This window comes from Panthera pardus, unplaced genomic scaffold (assembly GCF_024362965.1).
Source record: "Panthera pardus isolate Hobbes unplaced genomic scaffold, ASM2436296v1 HiC_scaffold_8, whole genome shotgun sequence".
In the NCBI taxonomy this organism is placed as follows: Eukaryota; Metazoa; Chordata; class Mammalia; order Carnivora; family Felidae; genus Panthera; species Panthera pardus.
Window position 1 is genome coordinate 126,175,518 of NW_026527013.1, and position 23,229 is coordinate 126,198,746.

Below are 23,229 nucleotides of genomic sequence, written 5' to 3' on the forward strand. Positions count from 1 at the left end.
TGGATTTCTAATAGAGTATACCTTATTTTCTGAAGCATTGATGCATACAGATCTCAAAGATTCAAAGAAACGGAACGTCCTTCAATAAAGCAAGTGATTGTTCGGAAGGAAGATGTTACTTCGAAGTTGGATGAGAAAAAGAATGCCTTTCCTGGTCAAGTGAACATCAAACAGAAAATGCAGGTATGTACTTCCGTGGAAAGGAGACTTGGAATGTTTTCTGTACTAGATCGTACACTCCTTAAGGACAAGGGCCCGGCCTTATTCATCTCCGTACCCTGAGTGAGTAGAACAGTGTCTGACACACTGGAGCTCAGTAAATCACTCTTGAATTCATTGTAACTTGAGAAAGGTCCTCTTTGTTGGGCAGGTTGGAAGCTTGTTTGATATAGCTGAAACATTTAAACACGTTTGTCATAAATATCCTTAAAGTATAACTTTCATTTTGCTCTTAGAGGTTCTTTGATGCTAAGGAAGTCATGTACAACATACATGTAATTTAAATAAAATGAATCAGATAATTTCTACATCTTTACTTTGTCGAACATAGCCCCGAGTATAATTTTTATTCAGTATGAGTTGAAAGTCTTTTCATAAGAATGTTTATAGTGTAATTTTTATAGCGTGTTGAATGTTTTTGGTGCATAGTCCAGACACTTGAACAGTGAAAGAATTTCATTTTGACTTCACTCTCTGGATATTTTGGAAATTATCCAACAGGATTAGTTACAACTGAAGTTTTAAATAAAGTGAAAATGGTGATAAAAAAACTGTGAGTTCTTTTTCTCGTTTCTTTGGTTTCCCTAGGAACTCAATAATGAAATAAATTTGCAGCAGACAGTAATCTATCAAGCCAGCCAGGCTCTTAACTGCTGTGTTGATGAAGATCACGGAAAAGGGTCACTAGAAGAAGCTGAAGCAGAAAGACTTCTCCTCATTGCTAGTACGTGTGATACATCTGAAACCATTCCAACAGAATTCCAAATCAGGACTTATTTTGTCCAGGATAGTTAGAAATCTCTATTTTAAAGAAAGGGCTTTTTCTGTTTTAGTTGATCTGTGTTTCTGTTTGTTTGTTTCTTATAACATTTGTGAATACTCTACATGTAAAATAAAATGTAGTTTGCATGAAAGGTGAAAGGAATTGGAATGCAGTTGAAGAAATGCAGTTTTGAAGTATGCGAAAAATGAATATATGAATGTCTCTCTCTCTCTCTCTCTCTCTCTCTCTCTCGTCTCTGCACCTGGCTATCTACATGTACTAAAAAAGTCTGTGAACTTTGTTGTGTATGTGTAGTGGCAGATGACAGGGCATGTTAGGGTGGAGAGATTATACCATACAAGAAAACTGGCTGCAAGTTCAAGCATTAAATTATAAAGATTTGGTAAACGGATGAGCAGTCAAGGTTTTACCCAACCACCTACCACCTGCTTGTACAAAGAAGTACTGATCTTGTCTTTGATCTTACGTACATTTGCCGCCTCAGTGCATTTTCTTGAATCGGTCTCATTTAGAGACAGATGCAGTTTTAATATTTGTGACCTTGCATATTTTTACATAGCTGAGAAGAGAACACTTTTGATTGATGAGTTGAATAAATTGAAGAACGAAGGGCCCCAGAGGAAGAACAAGGCTGGTCCCATACCCCCAAGTGAATTTGTCGCATCCAAGGGATCAGTTACTTTGTCAGAAATCCGCTTGCCTCTAAAAGCAGATTTTGTCTGTGGTACAGTTCAGAAACCAGGTATGGTGATTTTTATTTTCACCGCTTCTAGATCCTATGTTAAATTATGAACTTACCTAGGCAGGAATGATGCAAATGTGAGCAAGTAGAGCATGCAAAAGAATGTGCAGCTTGTATCTTGGGCCTTTAGTTCTTCGATGGAAGATCTGTGCGTAAAAATAACCAAGGGAAAATTTCATATGTGGTTGCTGATCCACATGGTGACAGACATGGCTCTAACTGAAAGCAGGGCTGGTTAAACATAGCTTCGAGCATGAAGTATTTCCGAAGATGAGATGATCTTGACACGGCAGATCACTCAACTTTCATTATTTAATTTGTGGCAAGTATGGGGACATCTGAGAGAACCTATTTTACTTACTCTTTTCTGTTTCAAACCCATCCCCCAAACCTTGAATGATTGGTTGTAGAGGTGAAGATCACCACCACAGTGAAGATGGTTCTATTGAAATTGTATCGCCTTTGTCACTGTAGATTGAATAAGTATAAACATGTATTCTACGAAAAATCATAGCAACGTGGGTAAAGGAGAGTATGGCACCAGGATCTGAAAACAGGGCAGGGTAATTATAGCAAGCTGAATAAAGTTTCATTAAATTTTGGTGAAGTTATTTTAAGATTCCTTTAAATTTTCATTTGCATGGACCTTTCTCTGAGGGAAAGGAGGGCTAGACATAGGTGAGAAGTGAATTTGAGGTACAGGGAAAAGAAAGAATGGAGATCTTTAAAAGTTGAAGCATCATTGTAGGGAGGAGGTGACTTAGGTTCTGATTATTGCTGTTGTCTGATTTGGATGTGGTGTGGAAGAAATCTATTGGTAACATAGTATGTACCTTGAATATGTGGGTATTCAATGACAGATAGTGAAGGAACAGTTTATGTTTTTATTAGAATTTATCTCTAAGTAACTTTCACAGAAATGTAGTATTTTATTTTTGAAATAATAAACCCTAATTTTCTTTTTGAGGAGTATACTGTCAGCTAAAGAATTAGTCAATAGGTAAAATACGAAGTCAGCAGAAATTGAGGGATTATGGACTGGCATTATTTCAGTTCACATAAATAATAGGAAGAGATCTTGCCTGATGTTTATTGATGATGATTATGACTGCTTATATGTCTTACTTAGCTTTTTGTGTCTAGAAAGTTGATTTTAGTAATTTTTACATACATTATATAAATTAGTCACAGTATTACTTTATTCCTTTGGTTTTCCAGAATGCTGATTAGCTAAATCTGATTTTGCTTGTGCTTATTATGTAATGTGATTACCTTTTGCAGATGCAGCAAATTACTATTTCTTAATTATACTAAAAGCAGGAGCTGAAAATATGGTAGCCACACCATTAGCATGTACTTCAAATTCTCTTAATGGTGATGCTCTGACATTCCCTACTACATTTACTCTGTAAGTAAATTATGCTTTTGCTGGTTCAAACACATTTTCTTTTAATGGGGTTAGTACAGATGGAATGTATAGTCTTTGAAATACAGTATGTTCATTCTCATGTGGACAAATAACTGTTTCAATTTGTTGGTTTAAATCTTTTACATGTTTCTGATATTTCTTTCCATTGTGTAGCACATTTCGTCCATGTGAATATATGTATTTAATGTTTTGACATATACATAAAACATAAATACATGCATAATATTATATATTATATAAATTAATACATACAGGGGCACCTGGGTGGCTCAGTCAGCTGAGCATCTGACTTGAGCACAGGTCATGATCTCACAGTTCACGAGTTCAGGCCCCATGCTGGGCTCTATGCAGACAGCTTGAATCTTAGAGCCTGCTTTGGATTCCATGTCTCCCTCCCTCTGCCCCTCCTCCACTCACTCACTCTCTCTCTCTCTCTCTCTCAAAAATAAAAAAGTAAATATAAACATATGTATAAGATCTAGACCTTAATATTTTATTTATGTGCTTTAAATCTTATAATGTACTTAATATTCCAACTCGGTGAAAAGATGTATTTAGTGTCACAAATTAATTTTGAAAATACAGAGTCAAAATCCAGCTAGAAAAAAATTGTTTATTAAAGACGTTGAATTTTAAAATACTGAAGAAAATATTTGACTTGTATTATAGTAAAAGTAGACTTTTCTTACCAATTTTTATGTTTTTTAATGGTTTGTAACTACTGCCTGTAGTTAAAAACACTGTGAATTCCTTTACTCTCAGAATCATGTAACAACATTAGTGGCATCATTTTTAATGGCATAAGTGTGTGTTTTCCTTACAGTTTTATTTAACGATTTATCTTCCCAGGCAAGATGTGTCCAATGACTTTGAAATAAATATTGAAGTTTACAGCTTGGTAAGCAGTGAAAGCTTTGTAAAATAACCAATATTATGTTATTCTTAGACATATTAGATCTTAAACTAATTATGCTTTGGGTTTGTGTGTAGGTACAAAAGAAAGAACTCTCAGGCCCTGATAAGAAGAAAAAGGCACACAAGTCCAAGGTGAGAAGGAAAAACCCAGGAAAAGGATCATCATCAGAGATAATACATATATCAGTTTTTAATTTCTCTACATTTATTTGACAACCAGCTTTTATAACCTGTTTAAATGTTTCTCAAGCCTTTCCTCTGAGCTCTTGCCTCACCAAGTTCTCGGTTCACCAGTACTTGTGCGGGCATAAGCCGTGAGAACTTGTAGGGTGGTATTTAGCCTTCCCAGTCTTTGGTCTTTAGTGCTTTTTCTAACATCACTTAGAAGAATTTTACTTTAGCTCCAGCGAAAACAGGAATGACAGTATGGAGAAAGCCTTAATAGAGGACTCAAGTATAAATGTATTCACATTTAAGAATTATTTTCTATGTGGGAGTATCTCAAGGTTGGTTAGTTTTAAGCTCTGAATCATAATGTTTAGCAGTAAATACACTGTTACCTTTTCTTCTAGGCTATTACTCCAAAGCGACTTCTCACATCTATAACCACAGTAAGTAAATCTTAAAAAATTTAGCTCCCTTGAGAAATTTTCATTTTACCCACACGATTGTAAATTGGTTAACCATTTCTAAACTCTTAGCACTGTGGAAATCTTTAAAATATACTGGGGAGAAACATCTGATTATTTAAAGAGGAAAAAATAATATTTTCTGAAATGTAGCTTTTGCAGTATTAGAGAGTTTACTGTTTAATATCTAAATCTTTGTATCGAATAAAGGAAATAACTTGTGTTTCTTCTTTACACCACTTTTGTTTTAGAAGAGCAGCCTTCATTCTTCAGGTGAGTGGATCTTGAACTATTTCCAACACTAGAGTCAGTAAATGAGCTAAGCAACCACGCACGTGCTTTATGCACACAGGCGTCCTGATGAGCGTGCACCTTAGTCTCCTTTGAATAATATTTTCGGTGTGGTTTCTGGTAACACATAAGATTGCTGGGCAGAATAGCATGCTGTCAGATGTCACCATGGGCCGCCAGGCATCACGTTATATAGGCTCTAGCAGGCAGTACCGTATGATAGCAAGTCACCTGGTCATAGCTGCAGCCAGTGGCATCACTCTTCACCCCAACTTCTGTTGTTCTGTAGATTGGTTTTGTGCTTTCCACACTGTGGACTTGACCTCCTTTAACTTTGCTGATCATGACTGGTGTTGTATCGTGTCAGAAAAGCATCTTTCTAGTTCCCAGGAAGTTGTGAAAGGCATTCTCTAGAATGGCTTTAGGCCTGAGTTTTCCAAAGGGGATTAGGATGGAGCTGGTTTTAGTCCTTCCTTTGGGCTTCTGGTCTCTTCTTGGCACAAGAGGGTAACTAAGAAAAACTGCAGATATAGTCTCTGCTGCTAATTATATCATCCTAGACTAGAGCAATGAAGTCTTTTCACATCTCTTTTAGGAAAATTGCTTTTTTTGTTGTTGTTTTGTTTGTAGGAAAATTGTTTTATGTGCACATTTTTAAGTTCTGTGTCTTAAACATACAGCCATCCCAAAGGAATGATAAGGAATGTCTATACTGCCTCACCTAAGTTAATGTAAAGTACTTAACAGTTTTTTTTTCATTTTTTAAAAATGGAGGAAAATGGCAGTTTTCTCTGTGATGACTTAATTTAATTCTTTTGGGGTGAGGTGAAGAATTGTTACTTATACTTGCAAAAATCACTCTGGACTCACCTTCATTTCCTTTCTCTCCAGTCATGGCCAGTCCAGGTGGTCTCCATGCTGTGCGTACCAGCAACTTTGCCCTTGTTGGGTCTTACATACTGTCACTATCTTCAGTAGGAAACACTAAATTTGCTCTGGACAAGGTAATCCAAATGTATTTATTTATTTACTTTTAGACAAATTAGGTCAGTAGAAATGCCCCAACACTTTCAAGTATTTTAAACCTACATTCTTGATGTTGGAAGTATTTCTCTCTCATCTCTTAATAGTTAAATCTTCAAAGTAGTGTATAGTGATTTATTCTAAATGTTACTTCTGACCACACAAGTATGTATTACTTCTTGCATGTTAAGGTTACAGTTTTAACCATAATAACTTGCCCATTTGAACCAGTATTTTGAAATGAATACTATTTTATAGATTTAGTTTTGACAAGATAGGGAAAGATAGGTTAATTTCTTAGAAAAGTACTCATGAATCTAAGGGATTTCTTTCCCATACTTTCCTCCCCAAATTAAAAGCTTCATCATTCAGATCTGCATCTGTCGCTATTGAGAGCTTTTTCACCATAAGGTGATATGACTAAACTTTTAAAATAGCCAACAAGACCATTTTATTTATTTATTTAAAAAAAAATTTTTTTTAACGTTTTATTTATTTTTGAGACAGAGAGAGACAGAACATGAACGGGGGAGGGGCAGAGAGAGAGGGAGACACAGAATCCGAAGCAGGCTCCAGGCTCTGAGCCATCAGCCCAGAGCCTGACGCGGGGCTCGAACTCACGGACCGCGAGATCGTGACCTGAGCTGAAGTCGGCCGCTTAACCAACTGAGCCACCCAGGCGCCCCAACAAGACCATTTTAAAGAGTGGGAGAACTAGTGGCAAATTTTGGTCTTTGGGTATAATACAGAGGTATTTTTAAATATTTTAAGAGATTTTCCTAGTCAGAATATGGAAGTGAGGAAATATAAAAATTAGGAGGCCTGGTTCCTCATGTTGGCCCTGCTAGTAATTTCCTTTTTAACATGGAGCAAAGTCAACTCATTTCTCCAGGATCTTGTTTTCCCAGTGGAGAATATTAGGTTAGATTAAAACAATCCAACTTTAAAATTCTATGAAACATTTTTCTTTTAGTTGATAGACATAAAACAGACTACCTTTGAAATTTTGATTGTTGTTAATGCATATGTATTTTATCTTAACATGTCAACTTTTAAAACTTTATATAACTTTTTATTTAGTAATTCAGGTAGTTTAACAAATTGAGTGATCTTGGGTCTTTTATTTTGTGTGTTTTAGATAAATTATGATGTAAAAGAGCGAGAGCTACTGGGCTATATGTTCCAGGAAAAGGTTGCCATATTTTCTTTGCTTGAAACTAATGAGCTTAAAAAATCAATCCTTAATTTTTGGCTCAAATGTATTCATTTCACTAACCACTCTCATGTATTCTTGGTTATTTTAAATAATTAAGGACACGATGTACATTATTCTTTCTTTAGATTCTTGCAGATGGGTGTCTTTTTCTTTACTCTCATAATTCTTTAAAGCTCTCTTTGACAGTCCTCTTATTTTTTTCATGCATGTTTGGTACTTGGTCTTTTCTTCTATATTCTTTTTTTATGTTACAATTCTTTAAGATTCCATAGTCACTTCAACTTTGATTTTATGTGTACTAAAATACCAAATTAATAACTAAAACTAAAATGTATTCAGTATTGTTGACCTCCCCTATATTGAAAGAGCTACTGTTGATGTTTATAAAAGTGGTCTCAATTGGCTAATAGGATTATTGCTATGTAGATGATGCTTTGTTCAGTGACTTTGAAATTAAAGTGTGTTTAACACTAAAATTGTACTAAGTATAATCATATGTTTTACAGTTTTTTTTTAGGATTTTTAATTTCCTTGCAAATATCAATTGCAGACATTCTGTGGGTATATAGAAATTTACAAAGTGCCAATTTCTACACGTGTAAGAGATTTTGTTAATCTTTAAAATGAAAGAGATTTCAATGAGGTATGTTAAATATAGACTGGTCTTGAGAAATGTTTTGGGTGCCATTTTAATTCAAAATATCACCCTTACAAATAAAAAAAAAATGCCGATATTTTCATTCTTTTAATATCTTTGAAATTATGTCTTAAATAGCCAACCACATGATTGGGCACAAAATCAAATCACTCAATTTGGTTGTGTCTAATACTCTAAAATCTCTTTCTGAATCAAATACAATCACATGCTTTTGTGAGTGGCAGGGGGAAGCAAATATTTGTTCCAATAGTTTATAGTTGATGTAGGAGAATATTTAAAATAGTAAAGTTTAGATGTTCTTTAAATTGGTGAGAAAAATGGAAGACCTTTTATACTCCTATAATAATCCTATTTAATTGACTTTGAGAAAATAGACAAGTGACCCATATCCAATCAGATACCAGTGATATAAAGTGAGTGTTTGCTTATTTTATTGGTGCCGTGACAACAGCAATCATAAAGGTTATCTCTTAGGTCACCTTCAGAATGGAATTCCTGTTGAGGTTATCCCAGACTGTTTGCTCTGTAGATTTAGGAGACCACTGATAGCAATTGCCTTCTTATTTGAGGTTAAGTATGGCATCCTGGAATTTAAATTACGAATCTCCATGAGTCACAGGCTCTCAAGTCTTTTCTTTGAATAGAGAATCCGAAATAGTCATAGATTTTATTACACTTTCATGGATAAAGAGAAAAGGACATCCCACAGCTCATCTTTTGACTTAAAGAAACCTCATAGGTATTTACACCCTACTGGAAATAGAGATGGCAATTTACATAGTGGTGGGGCAAACAAATGTGAAGTAAGACAACCAGTTAGCATTGTAGAATTTCAAGGTTATAGGAGGAGTGATTAGGTGTGTTCTGCTGTACCCAAAGCTATCCTAGTCCTGGTGTCTGCCCATTGGGCCAGTATAATTATTAACAGTACCCCTTTCTCTCAGAGATCTCCTACTTTATGAAAAATTACAGCCACCCTGGTTGTAAGTTACATTTTATAGCTCTTAACAATGATCTTTGAAGTGAGCATATCTTCAAAGACCCCTTTGTTAAGCAGAAAACCGAATAGGATCATACATTTTCACAGGTTTCTACATTCCACAGGGGGTAGGAATATTGACCCTTTTGTGAATATTCTCAATTCACTCATCAGGACAAGCTTCTGACCAAGAATATTGTCAACTTTTCATAGCTGTAGAGAAAGGGTGAACATTTTCTTCTCATTTTTCGGAGATTCTTTTTACCGGCAGCATTCTCTGGGTTCAACGTGAGATTCTATTAATTAGCACTGAGAGCCTGAGGAACTTATAACGGACAATACGGAAAAGAAAAAAATGAGGGAATTTATAACAAAAAGGATCATGAGGTACCTTATGTTTTGATTCTACCTTTTGGATGCCTTTTAGATTCAAAAAGTTAGAGGTTTATCTCATGGAATTAGTCTGTTGAAATCTGTCCTTTTTGGCTAAGAATTCTCCCATTACTTTATCTTTATTGTGTTGGAGGACTGAATTGTTGGAAACTAACCTTACACTCAAAAGACGCTTTTTACACTCAAAAGTAGCTTCTCTCAGGATTTTCTGATACCCTAGGACACATTTGCTAACAGGTGCACAAAATAAATCAAAACAAAGCACAGGTTCCCACACACACAGGTCAGAGCCATGGCGGCTTGATGCTGAGATAGTGTGGTCCCCAGGAAAGAACTGGTGCCACTCTTGCTGTTTAGGGGTGCATGCTGCCTCCATCACAGCCACCTGCAAAACAAATGCTGAATGCTCTTTTTGCTTTTTGCCTTTTTTCATAAAAGCGAACATCCTCTTTGGATTTCTTTCAGTTAGCAAAAAACAGGTACTAACGTAGGTCTTTTGTACAAGTGAAGCGGGCAGACTTTTCAAAAGCCAGGGGTTACCTGTGTGCTACATTTTCTCCTTTTTTCTTTTTTCTTTTCTTTTCTTTTCTTTTCTTTTCTTTTCTTTTCTTTTCTTTTCTTTTCTTTTCTTTTTTCTTTTCTTCTCTTTTCCCTTCCTTCCTCCTTAATAGGAAAACTCTGGGTACTTACTTGGCCAAACAGTATTCTTTTAGCAAACATTTGTCAAATGCCTGAATAGAATGCGGCAGTGGGCTATGGGAACCAACATGGAAAAGACATGATAGTTGACCTCAAGGATCTGCTGTGCAAAGTATGGGGCTATGGGTTAGGGCACAGAAGAGAACACATGCGGGGGAATTTCAGAGCCTGGAAGACAAACTTCATACTTTGAAAAGAACAGGATCTGCGTGGCCTAGAGTAGTTCTCATATTCACAAGTGGGGAGAAAGGATTCAGCATCATATTGTCTGTATCCATTCATCTGTTGATGGACGTTTAGGTTGTGTGCACCTCTTGGCTGTTGCGGAGAATGCTGCAGTGAACATGGGGGTGTACGCATCCCTTGAGAATCTGTTTTTATTTTTATTTATTTATTCATTTTTTTTCTAATTCTCTTGCTATTTTTTAAAAATATGATTTATTGTCAAATTGGTTTCTTATTCTTTTAGATAAATACCTGTTTGATTATGTGATAGTTCTATTTTTAATTTTTTTTGGAGAAACCTCTGAAAAGCTTTCAATATTGATAAAGTCTGATTTATGTATTTTGGTATTGCTATTGTTACTCATGCTTTGGTGTCATATCTGAGAATCTATTGCCAAATCCATGATCATGAAGATTTACTCCTATGTTTTCTTCTAAGAGTTTTATGGTTTTAGCTGTTATATTTAAGTCATTGAGCCATTTTAGGTAATGGTATATGATAATTTTGGTATATGATATGAGGTAGGGAACCAACTTCACTCTTGGATGTAGATACCCAGTTTCCCAGCACCATTTGTTTACAAGACTGCTCTTTCCTCATTGAAAGGTTTTGGTACCCCTGTTGAAAATCAATTGGCCATAGCTGTATGGGTTTATTTCTCGAATCTCAATTCTGTTCCTTTGGTCTATATCTTCCTTATACCCTTACCACACTGTTTTTTGATTAGTGTAGCTTTGATTCTTTTTTTTAACGTTTATTTATTTTTGAGACAGAGAGAGACAGAGCATGAACGGGGGAGGGTCAGAGAGAGAGGGAGACACAGAATCTGAAACAGGCTCCAGGCTCTGAGCAGTCAGCACAGAGCCCGACGCGGGGCTCGAGCTCACGGACCGCGAGATCGTGACCTGAGCCGAAGTCGGACGCTTAACCAACTGAGCCACCCAGGCGCCCCTTGATTACTGTAGCTTTGGATTAAATTTTGAAGTTGGGGAGTATGATTCCTCCAATTTTGTTCTTCCTTTTCAAGACTGTTTTGGTTATTAATAATTAATAATTACAATTCCGTATGAATTTGGGGATCAGCTTTTCCATTTCTGAAGCTCACTATTCTTTATTGCTGAGTAATAATGTATTATATTAACTTACCAGTTGAGTATATTCTGTTGATGGAGAATGGGTAAGCACATGTATTCTCTTCTTAAATCTGTGTTTTCTTTATTGCATTAACTTGGGACTTAGGGTTCTGTTTTTATCAAACTCTACCTTGAATGAATTTATTCTTCAAAAGCATTTGTTGCTAAGGAACCAGTGGCCTTTTGGCCACCTCTTTTATATTCCAATTTTAGAAAATACTGTGCTTTCAAGGCATAATATTCTTTATTCATGATTTATACATGTTTTATCAAGAAAAAAATCACAGTGAAACTGTTTTGCAAATAATTTACCCTCTGTCTTCACAGGTACCCTTTTTATGTCCCTTGGAAGGTCATATTTATTTAAAAATAAAATGTCAAGTGAATTCAAGTGTTGAAGAAAGAGGTTTTCTAGTAAGTAACATCACTTACTCTGTTTTCCTTTTTTTCATGTTGTGAAGTATAGACTTGGTTTCGCATAGGAATGAAAACCCATGTGATTAAGTGATAAATTGGTTCAGTAAAGATTTGTTGCATGTCTGCTATATGCCAGTCACTGTGCTGGAATTGGAATCTAATAGGCCATGAGAAATAATCTTCCCTGAGAAACTTTTAATGTAGCAGGGGGAAGTACAAGTAAACTGCCAAGTGCAATACAGCACTGTAAGAAGTGGGAGCTTGGTGTGCATGGGGGTCATTGATGGGACAGCAGGTCTGAAGTATGGGTACAGGGCCTTAAGGAAACCACTGGAAGAAGTAACTGGTAAGTTGCTGAGTAAGTTAGACAAGGAGAAAGAGGAGGAAGAAGTGCTCCAGGTAAGGGGAAGAGCATGTACGATGGCCTGGAGGGCCCTTCCCTCTCTCACCAGGACCGAAAAGGATGACACAGACAGCAGCAGGTATTTCAGCCAGCGCTTAGGGTGTGAGTGTCTATGGGCAGGAGGGACAGTAAGGAGAGCGATTGCGGACAGTGTGGTTAGGGGAGATGGGGCCAGGTGTTAAAGGGCCTCTGAAAGAATTTGGACTTTATCTCGAAGCCAGTGAGGTTCACTGGCAGGATTTTAAGCAGAGGAATAACATCAAATTTGAGGTTTAGAAAAGCCATTGCCTGACATGTGGGAAGGAGGTTGGAGACTGGCGACCCTGAAGAAGACTAGTGAGGAGACTCCAAGAGAGGTGATAGGGCCTGGCAGTGAGGTGCGCCAGGAGAGATGAAGCAGGAGGAAGGGTAGACCCAGTGGTTTGGCTGTGTGACGTAGGGTGTGGAAAGCAGAAGAAAGGATGTCACCTTCTCCCTGCCTTGTACAACTCGTTGGGTGACAGTGATGCCACTAAGATCAGGGATCTTGGGGGAGGAGCAAGTGTGCATGTTTGGGTAGAAAGTGTTTTTTGCCCCCCAAATTTTATTGTGGAAAATTGCAGATATACAGCAATGTTGATAGAATTTTACAACAAGCACCCATATATCCACCATCTAGATTGTGCCCTTAACATGTTTTACTATCCTTGCTTTATCATGTATCTACTACCTAGCCATCCTTCCAGCTATCCTTCTGGCCACTGCTGAAAATATATTTGGGGGGGAAGAATTTTAAAGTATATTGTAGACATTAACATGTTCCTCCAGATATTAAGTGTACATCCCTGAGTTTTGACACATGCATACATCTCTGTAACCCAAATTTCTATTAAGATGCAGAATATTGCCCTAGAAAGTTCCTTCCTACCAGTCAGTCCCCACCCCAGGTGGGAAGGTGGGATGAATTAAGTTTCCAACAATTTGAATTTTAGGTACCTCCAAAGATCGGGGTTTGAAGCTCAAGAGAGGAATTTTGGTTGAGCGATAGTGACTGAAGTGCAGGGAAGTTGAGCAAAGCAGAACAGGGAGAAACACTCACATTTAAAGCACAGATCCAGGAAGAGAAGCTCGCAAAGGAGCCTAGTGGGGGAGGTGGTATGTCATGGTTGCTGAGGAAGAGAGAATCTGAAAGAGGGAGTGGTCAAGTTAGCTCAGGACCTAGCAGAGACCATGGGACTCTTTTACAAGGCAGAGCACAAACCTAGATTGCAGACGGTTATGAACAGGGTGGGAGGGGAGGAATGAAAGCATCTGCAGCTCTTTGAAACAACGTTTGGCTGCAAAGGGCAAAGAGAGTGTGGTGCCTGCAGAGCTGTGTAGGGTGAGAGAAGAGTCTGGTTGGCATTTAAATAAGATCAAAGAGACTCGAGAATCTTTACATTCGAGTGGGTGGCTTCTAATAGGGCAGAGGGGTTGAAGGTGCAATGGGGAACCTGCATTAGGGTTATGGAGTATTACATGGAACGAGGTCATGAGAGTGAGCAGAAGTAAGACCCAAGCCACAGTTCACGGTTTGAGCTTATTCAGAAGTACAGCTGATCCTTGAACAACACTTGCATGGGTCCGTTTATACTTGGATTTTTTTCAGTAAATACATACAGTACTGTGAATGTATATTTTCTCTTCCTTGATGATTTTCTTAACCTTTTCTTTTCTCTAACTTGCTTTTTTGTAAGCTTACAGTGTATAATACATGTAACATGCAAAATGTATGTGAATTGACTGCTTATGTTATCGGTATGGCTTCTGGTCAAGAGTAGGCTATTAGTAGTCACTTCTGGTGGGGGGTAGGGTGTCAGGTTATATGTGGATTTTTGGTGGCCCTAACCTCTGGGTTGCTCAAGGGTCCACTATACTTTTTCCATTATCAGAGGAGAAAAGTACGTGTGTAGAATATACAGAAGATTGTGGGTATCGTGCACGAAGTAGAGAAAATCTGATCGCTTTGGGTTTGTGAAGCAAGAATTTGAATGATACAAAGGATATCACAAAATCAGTTTGCAATTGCTATCCGAGGGTGCAGAAAGCTCTGTGGCCAACGTAACTGTAAATCAGTCTGCTTTAGCTTTTTGATGTAAATCCAGTAGGTGGCACTAGATATTCTTGGAAAAGTATTTTTATAAATTTCTGACTTGAAGGCAATGTTTACTGACTTTTTCTTTTAGTGTAAATATTTTCATATTTTACTGTAGCATACCTTTAGCAACTGACAGACTCTGTTATGGCAGCTAGTTCATTTGCATATAATGTCAGACTTATTTAATTTTTGAGCTCACCTCTCAGCTAGTTTAGTGTTAGGCCTCTTCAGGTTTACTCTTAGATCCTATAGCCCATTCTTACTACATCCATGCTTACAGATATGTGGTAAGAAATTGCTCAGAACTCCCTAAAATAAAGTCTGCCAAACGTGCCTTTTAACTACCTCTACCCTTTATAAGATAAAGGTAGTAACTTAAAGTTGCTTGGTTCAGTTTTCCTTCCTGATATGTCAGAACAGCTAGAAGCAAGGTGACTACGAACCAAAGAAACTTACTAAGTGATTCTGAAATGGTGCTAATCTGGCTCTGCCTTGACTGAGGAGCAGCAAGAGAGGAAGTTCTGGATTAGCTAGAAGTTTCCAGTTCTGCCTTGTGATTATGTACCGTCATTTGATTTCCTTGGCCTGAACTTTCCTCAACTATAAAAATGAAAATGCTGTCCTCTTTTTATTCTTCTCTGATAATAGTAGGGTATAGTAACAATGTGTTATTCTTACCCATAAAATTTTTCCATGTCTATTACCTTTATGATGTAAAAGGTGAACATTAACGTAAGAGGGAGCTGGTGAGTCATTTATACTAATTTTGTGTTTAAGATTAAAAGAACAGCATTCCTGTCTTTTTCCCCTGGATGGTTTTGAGCCAGTATTGCCTAGAAAAAGCATGCCTTGGGAGGAAAGCGGATAAATTGGGGAGGAGGAAACTAAGGTGGGGTAAGAGGATATATGGTTAGAGTAAACTAATTAATTTGGGCTAATTAATTAAGCTAACAGACTTCATTCTGTCATGGAAACATTTCTTCATACAAAGTAACTTTCCTCCATGGTCAGAGCTTGTTTTCCTAACTCAAGCCAACTTTTGGTAAATTCACACAAATCAGTGAACGAGAAGAGCATATGTCCACTATCCTAGGGTTGGTAGGAGGCTTAGTTGATCCCTGTGAAGGTAGAAGAGCCATATGCATTCTGAAGTCAAACACCAATATGCTTTTGGATTATCTATGTTAGCTAGGGTCAGCAGAGTGTGGCTCACTGCTTGTTTTTATAGTTTTATTGGAACATGGGCTCATTTGTTTACATATTATCTAGGACTACTTTTGCACTACCCTAGCAGAATTGAACAGTTGTGACAGAGCCCTTATAGCCCACAGAGTCTAACATCTTTACTCTCTGGTCCTTTACAGAAAAAGTTTGCCAATCTCTGATCTTTAGAATTGTTACATTTTACCCTGCCTTGTGCTTTAAAAAATAGTAGTTCCTAAAGAAATTTTTTTTTTCTTTTAAATCAAAAGTAAAGACTTTTAATTAGGGCTTATTAGGACTACAATGAAAAAATGGTGAGGTCTGGGGGGGGGGGTGGGCAGCGAGGGAGCGGCTTTCACTTACACTGTTTAAATAGAAGTACTTTCATAGAAAAGAGCCAGATGTTGTTAGTTGCCTGCTTCAGAGTCCTGACCTTAACCAACATGGCTGCTTCACTCCCTTTAGAATGTAGCTTGCATCTCTAAGGCTTGCGCTCGTCCAAGACATGAGCTGGCCAGCTGCCTGACTACAGGGAGATGCTATGTCAGATGTGCTTGATGGCTGTAAACGTGGGTCTCTGATGTTTATCACAGTAATCCATCAGCATGTATAATTACTAGACGACTCCTTTCTAATCCTGTTTTGTTCTGAATGAATATTAAATGCCTGTCTTTTATATTAAGATGGGTCTAACTTAATAAGCTATCAATAGTTTTGTCAACATATAAGGCAGGGTATTCTACTCTACAATACTCAGAGCACTTTTCTCTTATTTAAGGAGCATTTGGTTTGGGACACTAGGCTTTAAAAATGTCTAAATTAGAGGTATTAATTTGGGGTTAATGTTTAGAAGTTCTTCAACGTGCTTATTGATGATATTGAAAATCTGGGTCAATTTCTGGATATGAGCAATCAGTGATTTTCATTACTAAGGTAGAAGATGGTAAAAATAATGTAAGTAGATTTTGAAGTATGAAATATGTCAACACATTGAAGTTTAGCGTATAGATTTATCATTTAATTGATTCTCAAGTTTCTCAAGTTAGTGTTTCATTGACTTTTCAGACCATATTTGAAGATGTTAGTGGTTTTGGTGCCTGGCATCGAAGATGGTGTGTTCTTTCAGGAAATTGTATCTCTTATTGGACTTATCCAGATGATGAGAAACGGAAGGTAATATTAATAGTCCTGGTTAGTGGTGAAAGCTCTGACTTTCAAGTAGTTTTTCATACAGAAGTTCCCTCTGGTCTCCACACCCACCCAGATTCCCCTTTGAGTACATTGACTAAGCCATTAAAAATGTTCTTGTTGTGAGACCTGTTTTTGTGTGTGTTAGTATTTGTGTAAAAGTTTTATGTCTTTTCCATTACCTGTGATTTGGCCACTCTTAAAATACCTTAAGGTACATATTTGTCTTTTCTTTCAGAACGTTTCATACCATTTTTTAAATAACATTTTTAGTTAGAAATATATTAAATTCAATTTTGTTTTTATTAATAGTTGACTTACCTAAATCTGGGATAAAACAGTAATGGAAAATCACCACAGGAGTATAGTGATTTTAATTTTGTTTCTGAAATTTGATAATAGGATTTTATGTGATAAATTGAGTCTCATTTTTAAAGAATTTAATGTTATTGCCAAAGTATTATTATTTATTATCCCCAAACTGGAAAATGGAAATAAATAATTACAAAGTAATGTGTGTTTCTAATTGTTGAAGCTGGTTAATGGGAGTTTATTATACTATGGCTTTAATTTTGCATCTGTGTGAAGTATTCCATAATAAAGAGTTTATTTTTTAAGTTGGCTAAAAGCTCCAGTTGACAGTTTTGGCTTCTACTTTTATGTCCAGCAAGAAACAATAACAGATGTGTTTCTCTAAACCTATTATAATTAAATTTTAACTTTTAAATTAATGGCTTTTTAATTTTGAGTTTGTACCAACTTAAATACTGCTTAATGCTCATTGATGTAAATGATCTTATTTTCTATTAATTTGTTTTTAAAGAATCCCATAGGAAGGATAAATCTGGCCAATTGTACAAGCCATCAAATAGAACCAGCCAACAGAGAATTTTGTGCAAGACGCAACACTTTTGAATTAATTACTGTCCGACCACAGAGAGAAGATGACCGAGAGACTCTTGTTAGCCAATGCAGGGACACTCTCTGTGTCACCAAGTATGTATTAAGCTATAAATATAAATATTTCTGTCCAGTAAGCAATTGATTGCCCACTATGTCATTACCATTTTAAGAAATACCAGAGATGGTCCTAGTCTTTGAAGAGAGTACAGTCTTAATGAGGAAAGAAAATACACACACATCAGTAAGGGAACAATCTAATAACCAAATTAATATAGTTAAGAAAAGCATGACACTCAGTCTGTATCTTAGATAATCAAGTTTTCCATTGTACTCATAGTGTAGCCACAGCAGTTAGCTAATGTACTTTGGGTTAAGATTGAAGATTTTGTATACAATTGAGAAGGCAAGTATTATTTAAAGAGTCTTTACATGTCCCTTCCTTTCCATTCCAAAATGCTCTCAACGAACTCAAGTGACTTACAAAAACAATCTCATGCTACTCTGCAAATTTCTGGTTGGAGATTAATAGAATAAACTATCGGGAATGAGGGCCAGCAAAGTAAAGTAACTTGCCATGGTAATAGTTGGTAATAAGACACTGAGTCAGGATGTAAGCCTAGGTTTCCACAGAGCAGCGACAGAGACTAATGAGTAAACACACTTAGCACAGTCTCAAGTGCATGGAATGAGCTCAACAAATGGTCATTATTAGTAAATGTTGTGTTCTATCTGTTGACTAATAGATGATCAGCTCACTACTTATCCAATTTCTAGCACCAGTGGGGAGAAATTACAAAGATGCAGAATGAATACAGTATAAAAACCTTCTAACAACTGCTGTTCCTAGAAGAATGATCTGGTTTGTGAGTTAGGGAATTCTCCCTTCCCTCACCCTCACCTGCCTCATCAACTGGTTATTCAATCTGTGGCTAAATATGGGTGCAAAGAAGAGATTCCTGATAGGGACAGAGAGGTCAGGATAGACAGAGTCTTAGAATCTTTAAATGATTTATTGTAAATACCATGTTCTACTAACACAGTACTAACACAAAAATAATAGGAGACCGTACAAAATCGTATTACCTGTAGAGCCAGGTGAGGGTCCACAAGCTGGTGATTCCAGCTCTTGGGGATCCCATGTCTGAGGAATTTGGGAGGCTCCTTAGATAAAGACCTGTGGTGCCTTAGCTCTTGATAGGAAGTGGCCCACACTCAGTGGGTATCCTGTACTACCAAATTGCCCAGGCCAGACCACCTGTACAAGATGGTTACCATCTTTCAGTGTGGAAACTCCATCATTAACCAAATGTGATCAGTGTGAATTTTGATTCAGTTAACCAGTCTATGGGGATAGTTTTCCTTTCCTGCAATTGAAGAAGCACGTCAGTTTGGGGCTTTTGATTAGTATCTGTTAAAAGACAGTAAAGAGTAACTCATTTTACTGGTTTGCTTAGGCTTTCTTCCACCCTTAGCAAGAGTATAGGGAGGAATGGAATGGAGGAAAAGATCCTGACCTTTTGTTTGTTTCCTGTAGGAACTGGTTGTCTGCAGATACCAAGGAAGAGAGGGATCTCTGGATGCAAAAACTCAATCAAGTTCTTATTGATATTCGCCTCTGGCAACCTGATGCTTGCTACAAACCTATCGGGAAGCCTTAAGCTGTGGGAAGTTTCTAGGCCATTTAGAGTTTTTTTTTTGAGCTATGTCATAAATGTACCTTGAAAGCATCAGATTTGCTGATTGCATTTTATGCTTTAATTACAAGAGGGTATGTGCCAATATTCACTACATATTATGCAGTATTTATATCTTTTGTATGTAAAATTTCAACTGATTTCTCTTCTGTCATTCATAAATGATTGGAAGAAAATTCATTATAGTCAGTTTTGCTAAATCTTAATTTAAAAAAGCCTCATTTTCCTAGAAACCTAATTATTCAGTTATTCATGACAAAATATTTTTTTAAACGTAAGGAATTGTGAGTTGTCTTGGAGCTGTGGGTCTCAAAGTAGAAAGGTCTTCCGGGGGCTGGAGACAAACCTCCGACTTGCTCATCTTTTCTCTAGCCTTGGTACTTCTTTCTAAAGTTTGTGATCGTTTACTGATCATGAGATATCTTGTTAGTAGAGTACTGAGAAAACTTCCAAGGGACTTTACAGAAACATTTTTAGTAATGGAGGCAAGAACTTTTTAAATAGCAAATGTACATTCGTTTAAAGCTTGAGGCTGCCTTTAAACAGGAGATGTGGACATAGGGGATATTGTGGGAGATTTGGGGGTTAAATATTTTCTATAGAAGAGTTAATAATCACATGGTTTACATTTACTCAGTTTCTATAGATGCTGTGTGGTGCACATTTTCATAGAGTACAGGCTTTTAAAAATAATTATTTTTGCTATATAGCTAAGACTCCACTTGGCATATCAGTTCTTTCTGCTCCTGTAACAAGAATAAATGTAAATTGAAGAATCTTTGTATAAAGAAAGTAAACTTTACCAAGCTGCTATGGACTAATACTTTGCCTGCCAAAGTTCTTGTCTTTTTTTTTTTTCCCCTGTCCAAGCAGGACAGTGTCTAGAAGCACATTGTGAAATCTTTTGAAAAACTATTGAGTCATGCATTACCTTTGAAAGCCCAATTCTTTATTTTATGATAAAGTATTGTAAAGCATGGTCACATCTTTTAAATATACTTTGAATTTCTTCTCTGAATTGTTAAAGTTATTGACGATCTCATTTATAAACACTAAATTCCGTCACCTCCTGTCATTTAATTTGTATTCATTCAATGTGTTTTTGTTATGTGTATTATAAAAATATATTTTATGATCTCTTACCCGAATAAATGCTTGCAGAGGACTTAAGGAATCAGTTGTTTACAAAATACTATGTAAATGTGCGGTATAGCTGTTGTGTCCCTAGTCTGTGGGACCTTTTTGGTATGTGTGGAGAGGGGAGTTGTACTGATAGTGTCACATTCATCTTTTTACCTCCAGCCCTGTGCTCCACTTATTATGTGTCTTTAGGGTCTTTGTTGAATGAGTAGGTGGATGAAGAATTCGTTTCTGGGGCATTTCAACAGAATATGGTACTTAGATGTGCATTCGAGGAGGTGCTTAGCAGAAGAGTACTTAGCAGAAACTGAGCGGATAAGTGACATCCCCAGCCAAAACAGGGAACAGTTTTGATGGGATTGATGAGAGGACCCCTTTTATTTATTTATAGACTTGTACTTATTTTTGCTTTTTGATTGATTGATTGATAACTCCAATATAGTCAACATACAGTGTTATATTAGTTTTTGTACAATATAGTGATTCAGTAGTTCTCTACATTACTCAGTGCTCATCATGACTCTTAATCCCTTTCACCTTTGTCACCCATGCCCCACCCACCTCCCCTCTGGTAACCAGGTTGTACTTCCCTTTGAAGAGGCATTACCTACCATGGCACAACATTCAAAAGGCAACAAAGAAGTTAAGTGAAAAGCCTGCCTTCTCCCCTTTGTCACAACCACTTTTACCAGTTCTTGTGTGTCTCCCTAGACTGATTCCAGCCATAATATACAGGCATATTTATATTCCTTTAATCATTAAAAATATTCCATACATGCTGTTTGCTGTAAATTGAAGGGGAAAAAAAAAGCACAACAGTGTCCCTTTTCAGTCATTCCTTCCCATTTATGTAAAGTTTAGTTTTAGAAGAAATTTAAGATGATTGTGGACTATCAAGTTAGAAATACCAGGTAAAAAGGAAAACTACTCCTCTGTCATCTGCCTGCAGGGGACTATGGAAACCATTAGAGTGGATAAGATCATCCAGGGAGTATGATATGGAAAGAAAAGCAAGAACAAAAGGAACGTGTTCTTTAGGGACAAAGAGAAAAGGGAGTGGCTCATGATTGCCTTCCATGAAAAAACATAGAAGAGTGATGACTGGGGAGACCAAAGAAGAATCTTAAGATTCTGACCACAAGATCACAGAGCAGGGTAAAGAAAACGTGAGCTGAAATTTGGAGCAGTTAATTCAATAAAATGATTTCAATAAAAAAATCAAGTTACAACAAAAGCCATAGAGGAAGAGAGTGACAGATTTGATCAGATAAAAAATTTCCTGCTTGAAAAATGTCTATAAATAAAGTTAAAACGCAAGCATCAGAGAAGGAGAAAACATTTACAACATACTTAATAATCAAAAAGTTACTGTGTAAAATTTAATCTAAAGAGCTCCATTGCCTAGCTATCACTGAGCACTTACTATGTACCAGGTGATATTCTTGGTGTTTTGCATGGATTATCTCATAATCTTAACCTGACCTTAGGAAAAATAAGGCGTTGTATGAGGAAACTAAAGCTTAGATAACTTCGGTAATGAATAAACAGGAAAATTCCATTTTAAATGGGTATAACTGGCTCATTGGCCCTCAAATTGGTGAAACTATAGTCAGTGTTGCTGAGAAACAGACTCTTGGTGAGAATAGGAACTGATAAACCAGCCTTCCTGGATGGCATCTTGGCTACCTACTGTAATCTCTGCTAACACAGGATCAGACTCGCGTGCATCAGAGATCTTATCCAAATAAAGCTTTGCTCATAATTTCAAGGACACAAACAGTCAAGGTCCTCATGAAGCAGGGAGAAGTCTGCATCACCCTGTGTGCCTCCCAGGTCTTTCAACCCTACATTGGACACTCTCTTTGGCCCAGGGTAATAGGTAAGATCTCACGTGAGGTCTGTGGAACAGCCCACATAGAGACTTTAGGTGAGGAAATACTGCCATTTTATATGCCATGTATTTATATACTTAACGTATGTGCCTTTTATCAGGAGTCTTGCCTCACAGATCCATAAATTCTAAGTTTATTTACCATAAGCTATCCTTAACCAGCCGCATCCTTCTAAGTGCATTCCACAGATAAGAGATGTAACAAACATCATTAGTCTATTATCCTGGAACTCCAGTTTCCAGCACATTTACAAGAATTTAGATGTGTCACCTGACTTCTTTTCCTGGAACCAAAGGCCAATTGCTTTAATTCCTTCCTCTCCACTCTCCTCAGATGAACTTGTGGGTGAGGAAAGATACACATAAAAGGGTGATCATTACAACAGTGTTTTAAAGGGAAAAAATTGAGGGACACCTGGGTGGCTCAGTCTCTTAAGCATCTGACTCCTGATTTTTGCTGAGGTCATGATCTGAAAGTTCATGGGATTGAGCCCTGCGTTGGGCTCTGCACTGATGGAACTTGATTGGGATTCCCTCTCTCCCTCTTTCTCTGCTCCTCCCCCACTTGCATCTCTCTCTGTCTCTTTCTCTCTCTCTCTCTCTCTCTCTCTCTCACACACACACACACACACACACAAATAAATAACATTTAAAAAATAAGGGGAAAAAATTGAAATAACCTGAAAGTCCATCAACAGGGACAAAAACGAGAAAGAATCTACAAGCCCACCAATAGGAAATTATGGTGCATTCTTTCTACAAAACACCACGCAGTATTCAAGAAAAGAAGCAAACCTAGTATGTATACATATACATATATGTGTATATATTTGGAAAAAAATTCCAGAACAACCTATGGGAAAAAGACATATGCCATGCAACATGACACTATGTAACATGTATGCATGTACATACCTAGATGCAAATGTGGAAGGAAC

The 23,229-nt window shown here is 37.1% G+C and overlaps 1 protein-coding gene across 5 annotated transcripts in view; it reads left to right on the forward strand.

The window, feature by feature from the left end:
* ANLN (anillin, actin binding protein) overlaps window positions 1-20,434 on the forward strand; it is a 47,184-nt gene extending 26,750 nt beyond the window's left edge. For 3 of the 5 annotated variants that reach the window (XM_019418128.2, XM_019418126.2, XM_019418123.2), the window contains 14 exons: window positions 36-183; window positions 808-943; window positions 1,563-1,745; window positions 3,027-3,153; window positions 4,024-4,072; window positions 4,165-4,221; window positions 4,662-4,700; window positions 4,970-4,991; window positions 5,901-6,013; window positions 7,171-7,224; window positions 11,664-11,750; window positions 16,541-16,648; window positions 17,487-17,659; window positions 19,101-20,434. In XM_019418128.2, the coding sequence (XP_019273673.2) occupies window positions 36-183; window positions 808-943; window positions 1,563-1,745; window positions 3,027-3,153; window positions 4,024-4,072; window positions 4,165-4,221; window positions 4,662-4,700; window positions 4,970-4,991; window positions 5,901-6,013; window positions 7,171-7,224; window positions 11,664-11,750; window positions 16,541-16,648; window positions 17,487-17,659; window positions 19,101-19,224 (1,420 nt within the window). In that variant the 3' untranslated portion in view covers window positions 19,225-20,434. The remainder of the gene's footprint in view (window positions 1-35; window positions 184-807; window positions 944-1,562; window positions 1,746-3,026; window positions 3,154-4,023; window positions 4,073-4,164; window positions 4,222-4,661; window positions 4,701-4,969; window positions 4,992-5,900; window positions 6,014-7,170; window positions 7,225-11,663; window positions 11,751-16,540; window positions 16,649-17,486; window positions 17,660-19,100) is intronic. The other 2 variants (XM_019418125.2, XM_019418127.2) reach the window with 2 other exon arrangements.
* Window positions 20,435-23,229: the final 2,795 nt, after the last annotated feature.